The sequence below is a fragment of the Sylvia atricapilla genome, chromosome 2, assembly GCF_009819655.1.
Source record: "Sylvia atricapilla isolate bSylAtr1 chromosome 2, bSylAtr1.pri, whole genome shotgun sequence".
Taxonomy (NCBI): domain Eukaryota; kingdom Metazoa; phylum Chordata; class Aves; order Passeriformes; family Sylviidae; genus Sylvia; species Sylvia atricapilla.
In genome coordinates, this window is record NC_089141.1 from 88,353,611 (window position 1) to 88,367,078 (window position 13,468).

Below are 13,468 nucleotides of genomic sequence, written 5' to 3' on the forward strand. Positions count from 1 at the left end.
ATTGTCCGGGTCTAACTTGTTGACATCTCTCTGAAGGTACCCACTAGACTAAGACAGATATTTCTCTTGCTGGAAACTAGGATGAGAGTGTGCAGTACTGCTTAAGCAGATTTGGGATTGGTTTGCATGTTCTTAGATTTTGGATCAGTATCATTGATTTTTGCTTCATAATATGTCTGGTATAGTGGGTTCAGAATCCAGGTTTCCATTGCAAGTTCACACAACATTGATAGTGCTTCACTTACTGAAAATGTGATGTCAAATGCAACAGCTGAGGCATTAGCATCATCTTTTTTCTATCTATGTACAAGACCTTAATGGCAATTTAAAATTAAGTCTCACTGCTGTGGATCTTATTGTCAGACAAGCTTTCATGCAGTCTATTTTTTTTCACAAGTTTAGCATCAACAATCTCTGAGTGTCCTGACACCAACATTTCAATGGGAAATGGTGGAGGACTGAAAGGTGACATGCCTCAGTACTTTTTTTTGCTTTCTACATATCCTCTGTACAAAGGTGGATAACAATAGTGTACCTCTCCAGCTAGGCCACTTGTGGAATTCTGTGAAGAAATGTTTAAGAATTTTGGTACCCCTAAGAAGCTAATTTGTATGTGTTTCTTGAATTTTAGTTGCATCAAGTTTAGCTGCACTGTTATTTCCCAGACATCTGTGAGTTTCCATGCCATTGTGAAATTCTGAAAAAAATAATCCCACTATTTTGTCCCAATATAGTGGGGTGGCCCTGGCTGGCCACCAGGTGCCCACCAAACCACTCTGACACTCCGTTCCTCAGCAGAACAGGGAAAGAAATTAGGATTGAAGAAATAAATTGTGGGTCAAAATAAAGGCAGTTTATTAGAGCAAAAGCAAAGTCCCCACATGGAACCAAAGGATCCCACCAGTAGGTAGTATCTGGCCACATCCTGGGAAGTGGGGCTTCAGCATGCATGGAGTTTACTCCAGAAGGTGTCATAAATACAGAATGCCCCCGTCCCCTCTCGTGCTGCCTTCCTCCTCCTCTTTTCTCTTGGCTTGTATTGCTGAGCAAATACCACATGGTATGGGAGTCACTTTGGATCAGCTGTTCTGCCTGTGTCCCCTCCCAGGATCTTGCCCAACCCCAGCCTGCTGGTGGAGAGGAATTTTTGAAACTGCTGGCACTACTTAACAGTAGCCAAGGACTGGTGTGTTACCAGCACCTTTCTAGCTACCAATACAAAGCACAGCACTTTGAAGGCTACTGTGAAGATAATTAACTCTGTCTCAGCCAGACCCAGTACACCCAATCATTACATATTTAGAATTGTAACAATGTGTCTAATGCACAGAATATATATATGTGTGTGGTATAAATATATATATATATGCCAATCTTGTTTCCCTCACCTCTTTTACAAAAATCTTAAGCCCTAAGGAGGAGGTAAAATGTTCTATTGATCATTGTTCTTGTCATACACAAACTCCTTCATAGTTGGACCAAAGGCTGATTTTTAAATGTCAGGGGTGAAAAAAGTTGAGGTTAGTATGCTCCTCAAGGCACAAGAGTGAGAGAAAACTGCTAAAGATGTTATGCAGTAATTCAGGTAGTTTACTTTGTGTCAAAAGAACTTCAGTTTCAGTTTACTTTTATGCTCTCATAGTGGGGTTTTTCCATATTCCAATACTTCTGTGGATTCTAGTCATTACTTTTACTGTTAGTAGATTTGAGGAACAAAATTTTGCAGCTGTGTGGGTCCTTACCTAACCACGTGCATTTTGTTAGCAAATTGCTTATTTTAACCTACGCTAGAAACTTAATAAGTAACTGACATGAAATTATAGATAATTCTTAGGATAAATGATATCATTCTAAATAATTTATGTTATATTTCATGTGGTTTATATGATGGTGAAATTTTTTTTTTCAGATGAGCTCAGTGGCCTAAGTTGCAGTCTAGTTGGTTTAGTCAGCTCTCTTTAGGGGAAACGATACTTGCTTCTAAATTCCACAGTTGTGAGAGTTAACATCCTCTTGTGAACCTGACAGTAGAAAATCAACTCCACAAAGATATTTTATCTCTTTTCTCTTCTTAAATTCTGCTAATATTTTTGTTTAAAAGTATGCATCATGGTGTATAAATTGGTATAGCTATCTCATTGGTCCCATGGTCAGATAGGAAGACTGTCAGTTCAGTTATATCCTTTCCAATTTCTTTCTTGCTCTCCATACCCATTACCAGTGTTTCAATACATGCTTGTTTTCTGGAGGATGCCCACCTTTCCCTTACTGCAAAGACTGATAAAAGTTGAGTCAAGGGAACAAGTCCTACAAGTCATGGTGCTCTTTTCCTCAAATCTGAGGCTTCAGATGAAGGCATCTTTCTTGCGTCTCATTGTGGAAAAGAGTAAGACATCTATTCCTGCTCATTTAATAGGGAAGAAAGATTTCGGTACCACAGCTTTTGAAGGTTTCCTTACTTTAGTTAAGGAAAGCAGCTTCCAGGCTGTGGTGTTTGGTTTTCAGTCCCATCTCTAACCTATGATCCTTCTGAAGACAGATCTAAAACCAAAATCTTCTCTGATAGAATTGTCATAGAAAGTAGGTTTAGTGTTTTGTTATATGCTGAATGACTTGGTGATAGATTTCTACAAATGCAGAGTGTTCTGACTGCCTTTGAAATTTTGAGAGCAAAACATATTAACTGCTACATGCTGATTTTTCAGTTTAGTCAAATGGCATATAATGTATTTATTGCTTAACAAAGCTCTTACTGTTTCCCATTAAGATTACTATTAAAATTAATGTTTGATAATTAAAGTAATAGTTACTTCTAATCATCTAGTTTGGTATAGTATGGAGCAGTGACATCTTCATACCCCAAAGCTCCCTCCCTAAGACTACAAATTTCTTTTCTCAGCAGATCTTGTTTCTAGGACAGCAGTTGCAGCACAGTGTTCAAGAGAATTCCTGGATACCAGACTTGAAACATTTTCTGGAAACAATCTAGTAATAAGTAGCATGACCTCATCAAGAAAATTTGTTCTGTGGATGTTGAAGGACAGCACATCGTTGGTATTAAATCACCTTGTAGTTGAATACTTGTCATACGCAATCTTGTTCAATAGTGTTCTTCCTGTGTTCTAACACAGCTTACTGTGTTTAATTAGTGAATCAGTTAAAAGGGTTTCAAACAATGTAGGGAGTTTATATTCACCTATCAAAAATACCATTGTTAACTGCAGTCTGGTTCATGCCTGATTTGAAATCTGTTGGCAGAGAGCTTCCTGCAGTGATATCTGACTCCTGTCAGATAGATTAATAGGTTCCCCTTTCTCAACCTTAAGTTCATTCAATAAAATCAAAACTTACCTGCTCACTGGACATTACAGAACACTGGCATTTGCTTTAAATAAAACTTAAATGTACCTGAAGACAAAGTTTCTTTCTGTTTTGCAGAGAGTGTATTTTATATTAGTGTGTACTTATTCATAAATCAAAATGAGAGCACATTAAAAAAAACCCTCAAAATTATACTCAAGTTTTACTCTAAGTTATGGCACATTCTGGTAGGGCTTAAGTGTGATTTCTTAACCATATTGACATAACTGAAGAATTTTAATAAATGCAAAAGTGAGCTGTATTTACACATTCACTGAACCTTACTTTTAGTTTTAATTTTTTTTTGGAAGAAAATTTTATTGTTGTGGATAACCAAGTCTGTGTCCAGATGAAGCCAATGAAGATAAAAGGATTTTCTTCATAGTCAGAAGCTGTGCTTATTTACATATATACTGAAGTCTTCTTCTGTTGACTATCTATAGGACACTCCTCTTTTCCTTTTTGCTGGAATGCTTCTGTAACTGATGTTAGGAACTCTACAACGTGCACTGTTCTGTGGGTACTTCTAAAAAGTCAATGGTCAGGATTTGCCAAGAAAACTCAAACTCGCCCCTTTATGCTTCCTCTGCAGTCTTAGCATTTTGAGGCTTTACAGACTACAAGCAGTGAAGGCATGGAGTAAAAAATGCCCGTATGCTTAAACAGATTAAAATGTAGCATTTCCCAGCATATTATCATTATGTTTTCAAGTGAGTTTATTCTGCAGTACTGAAAGGATAATGTTATGGTTGTGAATATTGTATTAAGGTAGGATTCCCCTCACCTGTGTGAAAAGCAGATGTGAAATTGTCCTGAGGACTTGTATGTTGAAGCTATAGGGATAGAAATGATTTACAACTTACATGGCTTGAGCACTGAAATACAAACCATTTAAAAGGAAATCCTTCCTCTATTATCCTATCTTACCTTTGTAATTTTTATTCATTCTTCTGAAAACAGTTTAATGTGTTGGATTAATAGATGTTTTAGTTTAATATTTTAACCACAGATAAGGATCTCTGACTCTTAAATGCTGCCTAGCTAATGTTAGGACCTATATATGCTGAAAGCAAGCGAGTACACCAAAATCTTGCACAGTTTTTGTTAATTAATTTAAAATTTAGTTTGAATACTTTAATTTTTATGAAATTCATTTCGTATGAAGTACCCCTCTTTATTAACAAATAACGTCTGCATTGTTATTTTCTCCCTTTTCTAAGTAGCAGTCATGTAATGCTTAACCATTCTGAATTTTATACCCTGTCTTGTCCACTACAAAAGAATCAACAGAAGGAACCATTAAATACAAAGTTATGTAGAGACAAGTATCCATTTTGGAAGTAAAGCTTCACTCTTTTTTTAGGAATTTTTAGGGTAATAATGTTGTTCTTAAGCAGAATTATCATTTTGAAGGTAGATGTGAATGCCAACTTTTAAAATGTATTTGATGTTAAAAAGAGTTGTTTATATCAGTATTTGGATATACACATCCACTTTCCAGTCAACTTAAGTTATGAAATCTTTAGGACATTGAAGTTTATTCAAGTAAGCTCTTATTTACCAAACTTGCATATTTTTAATAAGAAGTTTACAGTTTTATAGTTTACATAAAATGATTTAAGTAGGAAAAATATTTTTATACACATTTTGTTCTGTATTTTACTATCAGAACTACAGTACTTTTTAGCCAGCTTTTTTTCTAGCAATGTCATATATGAAATAATTCCATAAAGAAAGATTTTCCTTGGAAGTGGAAAATAAAAATTGTGTAGTTTGAGTAACATCTATGCGTTGTCAGAGCTCAGACTTTAAATACCTGCTCACTTGCAATTTAATGTTACAGAACTACAGGTGAGGCCAAGTGATGTTTATTTATGTTAAGGTTTTCTTAGAGTTTTTCATTGTCTTTGGAACAAAGCCCCTTCAGGTGTGCACTGAGAGCGTTTTGATTCCTTCTGTGATTCTGATATTTCGTTAAGCTTCTTCTGGCTTCACTAAGCTTTTGTTCTGGCTTCTTGAACAAAGTAACCCATAGAAGTGTACAACTTCAATTTAAAATGCTACCTAGGTTATTTGTAAAGTGTGTTTTTCTGTCAGCCTTCATTAAAATCAGTCTTTAATGATAAGACCATGTTGATTGCTCATAGACAAACTGAGTTCAATCAGCACGGCAAAAGCTTTCATCCTCTGATGATCAAATCCATCCTTTGATCCACTGATAATCAGTGATTTTCGAGGAAAAATGAATGTTGATTCTTAGTATATCAACTTTATGCTTCTGCTATTCTAGCAAGTATGATAATTCTGATTTCCATATATTTTATACTGCTACATTCTAAGTAGGCAGTTCTGGCACTGAATTTTATTAGGCTATTCCTACTTTTATGCCGTAGTCAGTAATTAGTACACCAGATAAGCACAATTGCAAAAATCAGTGTTTAAAACTGAATTTCATTTTTAGTGAATTCCTTACACAGCACGCTTTCCAGCCACTCTACTAACGCCCATTTTCTGCAATATAATATCATATGTTGCTTTCTCAAATGGTATTGAAGTCTAGATTAGTTCTAACTCCTGCATTTATTTATCGAACAAAAATATCTGACTGTTCTGCCTCAACAACTGTAGTTCCTATGCACATACTCACAGATAAACCTATAGTACATTTTATTTTCTTTTTTATTTCTCTGCTTTAGTTCCTGAAAATATCTTTAGATTTTTACTGAAGGACACATATGTTCAGTTTTCCATTTTTTTGGTCCAAATCCAGCAAATACATTGCATTGACTGTTCTCTCTTTGCAAAGTGCTTCCTCTTGACTTGTTTTTTACCAATTTGGGATTTTTTTTTCACTTGTTTTTTTACCCACCAAACAGTGCACTCTTACACATCCTGAGCAGCCAAGTTTTTTCAGGAGAATGCTGTGGGAAACAGTGGCAAAATTTTTCTGAAGTCCAGGTAAAAAATATCCAGTCATTTCCTCATCCACCAAGCAGGGTACTTTGCTGTAGATGGAGATGAGGTTGGTCAACCAAGACGTGCCTTTCATAAACCCATGTTTGTGCTGGTTTGGCCTGATCCCTGCATATGCCATGTGGTGACTCTCAGAAGGACCTGCTCCATCACCTTCCCTGGCACCAAGGTTGGGCTGACAGGCCTCTAGTTCCCTGAGTCATCCTTCTGGCCTTTCTTGTAGATAAGTGTCACATTTGTCAGCCTCCAGGTACATGGGACTTTCCCCATTAACCAGAATGTTGGTAAATGATGGAATGTGGCTTGATAAACATTTCCCACTGCCTTCCTCAATACCCTTTGGTGGGTCCTGTCTGGTCCCATAGGCTTGTTTGTGTGCCTATATCGGGTCACTGACCATTTCCCTTTGGATTATGGGAGCTTTGTTCTGCTCCCTGTTTCTGTCTTCCAGCTCAGGAGACTGGGTACCTGGAAAACAACTGCTCTTGTTGTTAAAGACTGAGGCAGTGAAGGCATTAGGTCGTCTTTTCCTCATCATTTGTCACTATGTTTCCACCTCACATCCAGTGAAGGGTTACTCCTTAGCCCTCTTTGTATTATTAGTGTATCCATGGAAACATTTTTATTGTCTATTACACCAATTGCCAGACTAAGTTCTACTTGGGCCTTGGCCCTTCTGATTGTCTCTCTCCATGACTTCACAACTTGCAGTCCTCCTGAATTGCCTGCCACTTCTTCCAAAGGCCATAATTATTTTTTTCCCTTGAGTTCTAGTGAAACCTCTTTTTTCAGCCAGGCTGGTCTGCTTCCCCACCAGCTTGTCTTTTGGCATGTGGGTACAGCATGCTCCTGTGCCTTAAGATTTCTTTCTTGAAGATGTCCAGCCATCCTGGATTCCTTTGCCCCTCAGGGCTGCCTTCCATCCCACTGACTGTCTCCATCAGTCTCCTAAACAGGCTAAACTAGTCTGCACCTCTGGAAGCCTCTTAGTAGTCCTGCAGGCCTCCTTTCTTACTTCTCCAAGAATAAAAAGCTCTTATCATTTTGTGATCTCAGGGTGCAAGGTGGCCTTCAGCCATCACATCACCCTCAAGCCCCTCTGTGTTCACAAACAGCAGAACCAATGGGGAGGCTTCCCTAATTGGCTTCCTCACTATCTGTCATGTAGTTCTTGACTCACTCCAGGAACCTCCTGGACTGTGTCCTCTCTACTGTGTTGTATTTAGAGCAGGCATCAGGTAAGCTGAAGTCCCTGTGAAAACAATTAGGAATTATGAGACATGCTCCCAATTCTAGTTCATCTGCCTTTGCATTCTGGTTGGGTAACCTATAACAAACTCCAATCAGGATGTCTGCCTTGGACTTTCCCCTGATTCTTAGCCTCAAGCACTCAACCCTATCATCACCTCCATCAAGCTCTAGACAGTCAAAAAACATCATAAAATACAGGGCTATCCCAGGTTTTTTTTCTGGATGTAATCTCCAGTTGCCATATGAGAATTATATTGGTTTCCTATGCATCGTGTCCCGTGTCTGTTTGAATGTCTTGAACACCCTAGGAAACTGAAGAGCAATTCAGATCATACTTGAGGTCAACACATAGTGGGTGACTAGCTGAAATTGGCACTTGGGCTCTGTTAACTCAGGCACCTACACTGTGCTCTAACCACTGACACTGAACAGTCCTGGCTACTGATTACAGGAGAAAATGTTAAATTCAGCAAATGGTTCAAATCTTACAGGTGACTTTTAGAGGGAGTTGGTTATAAGCAAGTGATGTTGCTGTTTCCTTTGAAGTGTTTCTGCTGTGGTTCAGTTACCTTTTGTGTTTGGTAACTTTTCCACACTAGTAGACACTGCCGCATCATTCACTTGCACTGCTGAGACACGTTCTCCTTTCTCCCAGCAGATCCTCTCTCAATTAGAAAATGAGGCAAAACTGTAATCATTAATTTGTTGAAACATGAACTTAGATTTGTCATTTTATTTCCTGAAGTGACATAGCTTTAGGTATGAAACAGAATTTTCTGGGTAACTATAGCTGGTGAGACTTTATGCTGTGTGACTGATTACTTTGAGGGTAAATTTCATATGAATTCTGTCAACAATGATAAATTGCTTATTGTTTGTTGCAGTCTTACCAATCGAGCTAAGTTAATGCAACTACAGCATAGCCCAATTTTTTAAGGATACCACTGGAGGCTTTTTCAGATTATTTTAAATTGTGACAAAGTCCTGTCAGGATAAATTCCAAGTATATTTTTCTAAAATAATTAAATAAAAGTAAAATCTATGCAGAAGCTAAGCCACCAAAATATTAAAAATGTGATGCTTATTATTTTTAGTTAATCACCTAGAGATGCATTTAAATTATATATTTGTTTTGTTCATTTTCTGATTACTTAGAGTATAATCTTCAAAAACTTATCTGAATTGCATATATAAACAGTGTACAGAAAGTCCATTTAAATATGTTTGGTTTTAAGTCAGGTTTCACATGATTGACTTTGCAAACTTTTAGACATTATTACCATGTTAGCTTTTCTGTTTTGTAGGAAAAATCCTCTGTCTTAAAAGTAATATTTTCTTTTACATTAGTTTGTAAACTTCAAAGTCAGAACATGCTTACAGCATGTGTGTGTATTTTTTTTTAATGTAATATGTTTAAGGAACCAGTAAGAGCAGGGCAGCAAAGAAATGATCAGGTCAGCTAAATACAGTATTTGTTTACCCTGCAGGAAAGAAATTAAAAGCATTTAATGGCTATTTAAGGGTATTTATAGGAATAAATTGTAGGATTGCCCTGTTCATTCAAGCAGTCTTTGTTACCGTCAGATCTCTCATGAATCAGAGGTCAGATGAGTCAGAAGTCTTGCTAAATGAGTTTTTTAAAGCTATTTGTTGTCTTAACAGGCAGTAGAAAGAAGAAAAGCCTTTCTTCTCAGTTTGCTTCTTGAATATCAATGTCCTCACACATTTATTTATTCTTTTCTTCCCTTTCTGATAAGCATCTTTGGTAGGTAAGAGATACTGTTTCAAGTTTTTGTTGTTAAAACACATTTCATCAGTGGTGCAGTGCAGGTTGATCGGACCAACCATTTCTGTTTCTTAGGAAGAGGCAGTCATTTGTGGGAACTCTAGCAAATTTTAGAAGAATTTCTATGAATTTGTAACTCTGTAGAATTACTATAAAATTACTATAGAATTACAGACTACAGAATTTGTAGTCCTAGATTTTCATTACTTTAGAGAAGGTTGTCTCTTCCTGCTATTGTTCAGAAATTTTACTTCAAACACTCCTCAGTGATAGAAATATTTGGTCAGGAAGTACTCTTAAGATGGTAGATCGTGTTCATTGGGCTTTGCTTATTTGCTGTTTCTGTTCATAGTTTGACACCACTTCTCATGGATTTTTAGCAAGTTAAACTCACTAGGGCATTGCAGGATCATACCAGAAGTGAAATTTTAGTTATTTTTCTGGGTTTAAGACTCTGCTGTATATACTTAATAACCCCAGAGTTCTGTCATAGACACCAGTGGCTCAGTAAAGAGCACCAAGTCTTGAGTGTATGTCAGTCACATATCACTAAATGTAGCACATGTGGTGAACTCATCTAAGGATTTTCTGTTGGCTGTAATTGACAAATAGCCCTGAGGTTTTTTTATATGACAATTCCTGTAAAATAATACCTTCTGGAGAGAAAGTACAGAAATACTGAAAAAACATATTGAAAGTGGTATTGAAAGGTCTATCCTTGAAGGATCATAAGCTAAAATAAATGAGAAATAGTGTCTTTACTTATCTTTTTTTTTTTTACTGCTTCTTTTTTGTACATTACTTTCATTCTGGTTATATATTTATTACTGTTACAATTTAGAGACAGCAAATTGTAACTGAAAGTATTAAAACTGAGAGGACAATGTGCATAAAACCATGGGTGTATTGAACATGGTAGAAAGAATGCAAGAAACACGGAAGTAGATGTAAACAGAAAGGCAAATTAATTTATAGTGATTTATTGCCTTGATAATGCATATCTCTTTGAATAATTGTTGTTTTGCATTGTTTTGGGTAAAGAAGAGAGGATATTTCAGCTATGCAAACCACAAAACATCTGCTTGCCTTTTCCAAACTTTATAGTTGTTGTTGCTTTTTATTGCTGCAAGGTTGGCCTCTTGCTACCAAACTCTGTTATTATCTTGCATCTGTATGATTTCCATGCACAGATTCCATTATGTATGTTGTGGATCCCACCTGTTGAATCCTGCATTTTAAATCAAAGAAGCAAAAGCACCTCTGCTGAAAAGAGAGGAAAGATTACATACAGCCATAGTTTCTCTGTTCTGTGATAAAGGCATTTGCTGTTTCTCAGTCTCTTCATTTCAGGGTATAAACCAGCAAAGGCCCACAAGTCTCATGAGTTCCCTGTGTACGAGGGAGGTGGCATTTGGTCATTTGTTGGAATAGGAATAACTTAGTCCTTTCTGAATATTCAGCATAAATGCCCAGCTCAGAAAATTAGTTATCTAGGCACTCAGGCTGCCTTTAAATGCCAAGTTGATTTCTTTTTTAAGCCCTATTTCACACAGTTTTCTGTAGCATTTCTTCGGCTTTTTTATCAGTAAACATTCTGAAATAAATTAAAACCTTGAATTCACTTCAAGGCTACTTGTTGCATTTAGTAAGTTGTATGTCATTGAATGAGAAAGGGGAAAATTTTTACCAAAATGTACATCCAGTGCTCTTTGTACTGATAAAAAAGCACCTTGATGCTCTACTTATAAAGTACAGTATTCAGAATATGAACTTTTCTTAATGTCTTGTTTGTTGGTTTATGCTGTAATTTGTATATTGCAGTTTCTTATTAAGTGGAACACATTAAGTATTTTAACATTATGCAATGTAATAAGATAGCCAAGAATGAGATATCCAGGGAATGGATTTAACCTTATTTTTAAGTTACTAGACTTTGGGAAGCAGGGTAGAAGGAAATGCTTTTCAGTGTGACATAAAAACTCATCCACTATTTTAAGGGAGGGGATTTTGTATTTAATTGTTGTATGGATCTTACTTTTACCTCTTAATTACTGTGTTTCTTCTCTTGAAACTGAATGCAGAGACAGTGTGCTGATAATGAAAGACTCTCAGGTCTCATACGAACTGTTATATGTGCTATCCCTGTCCATGTGATCTGCAGCAGCTTAAAGTATTTCTTTGTGAGTCTTTTTGCTCAGCCTAATGGTCCCCTCCCATGGTCTAAAGGAAAGAACCATGATAAATGAGCTTTGCATAAACATTTTCAATGTAAGAATTCTTATTTGAGTTTAAAATTATTCTGTTTCCTGTTTTCCTTTTTTCTCAAGAGAATAGGTACTTTTAATCCAAGGATCAGTAGTGTCAGAACTTTTAGGAACCTGCATTTTTTCAGTTTCTAGTTTTACCTGAGTTTTGCATCACACATTCAACAGAAACTGAAATATTTGTTTGTTGTAATTATTGCGCAACATTAAACATTTAAGGCCTTCTAAAGATATCAATAGCAGTTACACTTTTCTCTGCACTGAACTCTGTAATACAGTTTTTAAATTACCTTCTTTTCCAGGTTTCTTACAGCCTTTCCTGGAAGCCTGCAGTAATGAATTGTTTTTCCAGACTTGCTCTGTATTGCTTCGAAGTTCCAAGCTGGATATTGCAGTTTTGGAAAAGCTCTCTATTTTACTGCACAAACTCTCCAGAATAAAGTAATCCTTTTTTACCATTATTCTGTTAGCTTTTTTTAGGTCAATGAACTTGGTGACTTTTATCTTTTTTCTTTTCCAAAAACTCATCTCTGTTTTTCTGTTTATTCCCTCTACCATATACAATGCTGGACTTTTAATGTTAGCAGTTAAATTTAAACTGTTTCTGTCATAGAGGTTTAAGACCAGCCTCTCAATCAGTGCATAAATCTAGTTCAATTTGCAGAGTGCAAACTAAACAAAGCCTCACAGTGAGCCTTAAAGAGAAATTATTCCTTATGTCTGCAGGTGACAAAAATGCTTAGAATTCTTAGAAGAGAATCCTAGACTTTCAGTTCTACTCAGATACTTGGTAGTAAGCTCCTTTGAAAATTTAGTCTTATCTTTGACTTGTATTCAAACTTCTTCAGTTTTAATTTCCTTCAAAAACTAAATTTAAGATTTTGAGCCAGTTAAGCCTGTTTTGGAATGTTTTTAAACTGTGTTCCCATTGCTTACTGATTATTGGTTTATTGTAACAAAGGTCATCATACCAATAGTAATGTGCTGCTGAGCTTCACTGGCACATTGCTCGGTGGAGTTGTTTCATTTATGTAAGGGGATATCTAAACTGTGTAACTTTTTAAATTGGACTTAAAGCTGTTGACAAAACTGAGGTTTTCATTTCCTGTAAAGAATAAAATTGAACTCTAGGAAAAAAAGTTTTCCTATAAAATAATCTAATATAAATCTAATATAAATTATAACTGGGATTTACTAGTCAAAGTAAAATTGGCTCATAAATCCTTTTTTATTTTAAATTGTCTCTGAAATCTTATTTCACGTGAGTGAAAAGCCTTGTTACAGCCTTTCCTTGAGCTTTCATTATACTATGTGTACATATCACTTACTCAAGAAAAAATTCTGTTAATTTTGCCAAATTTTTCTCACCATGCATTGATTAACCTTATGCTTAGAAACATACATAGAATGATTATATTAAATACTCAAAATAATGCACATTTTACTTCGTTAAAAATACTTTTTTTTGTAGCATCTTTAGTGTTTATATGAAACCTTTATATTTTCAATTGACAATTATTTTATTCAAAATCTTTTGCAGAAGCAATAAGAAGATGTTTGAATTGTTTGGTCTTCATCAAATGTTCCAAGAGCTGCGTAGAACTATAGATCCGAATCACACCTTCCTCTCTATAAACCTCAATTCAATTCTGCTGAATTTGGAATTCTTGAGGAGTAGCTCTCTTGCCTCCAGTCTAAGCACAAGTCACTAGCACTAGCTTTCAATCAAATTATTGTTCTGTATAATTTATACCAACTGCCTATGTTACTTGAAATTTGGAGTAGGGTTTTTTTTTACTGATTTGTAGAAATACATTAAGAAGCACGTGTGTAA

General features: G+C 36.0%; 1 protein-coding gene across 2 annotated transcripts in view; it reads left to right on the plus strand.

Moving 5' to 3' along the window:
* The window catches only part of CCDC138 (coiled-coil domain containing 138), a 28,734-nt gene extending 15,266 nt beyond the window's left edge, over positions 1 to 13,468 (plus strand). For both annotated transcript variants that reach the window (XM_066313724.1, XM_066313725.1), the window contains 2 exons: positions 11,937 to 12,075; positions 13,175 to 13,468. In XM_066313724.1, coding sequence (XP_066169821.1) covers positions 11,937 to 12,075; positions 13,175 to 13,346 — 311 coding nt within the window. In that variant the 3' untranslated portion in view covers positions 13,347 to 13,468. The remainder of the gene's footprint in view (positions 1 to 11,936; positions 12,076 to 13,174) is intronic.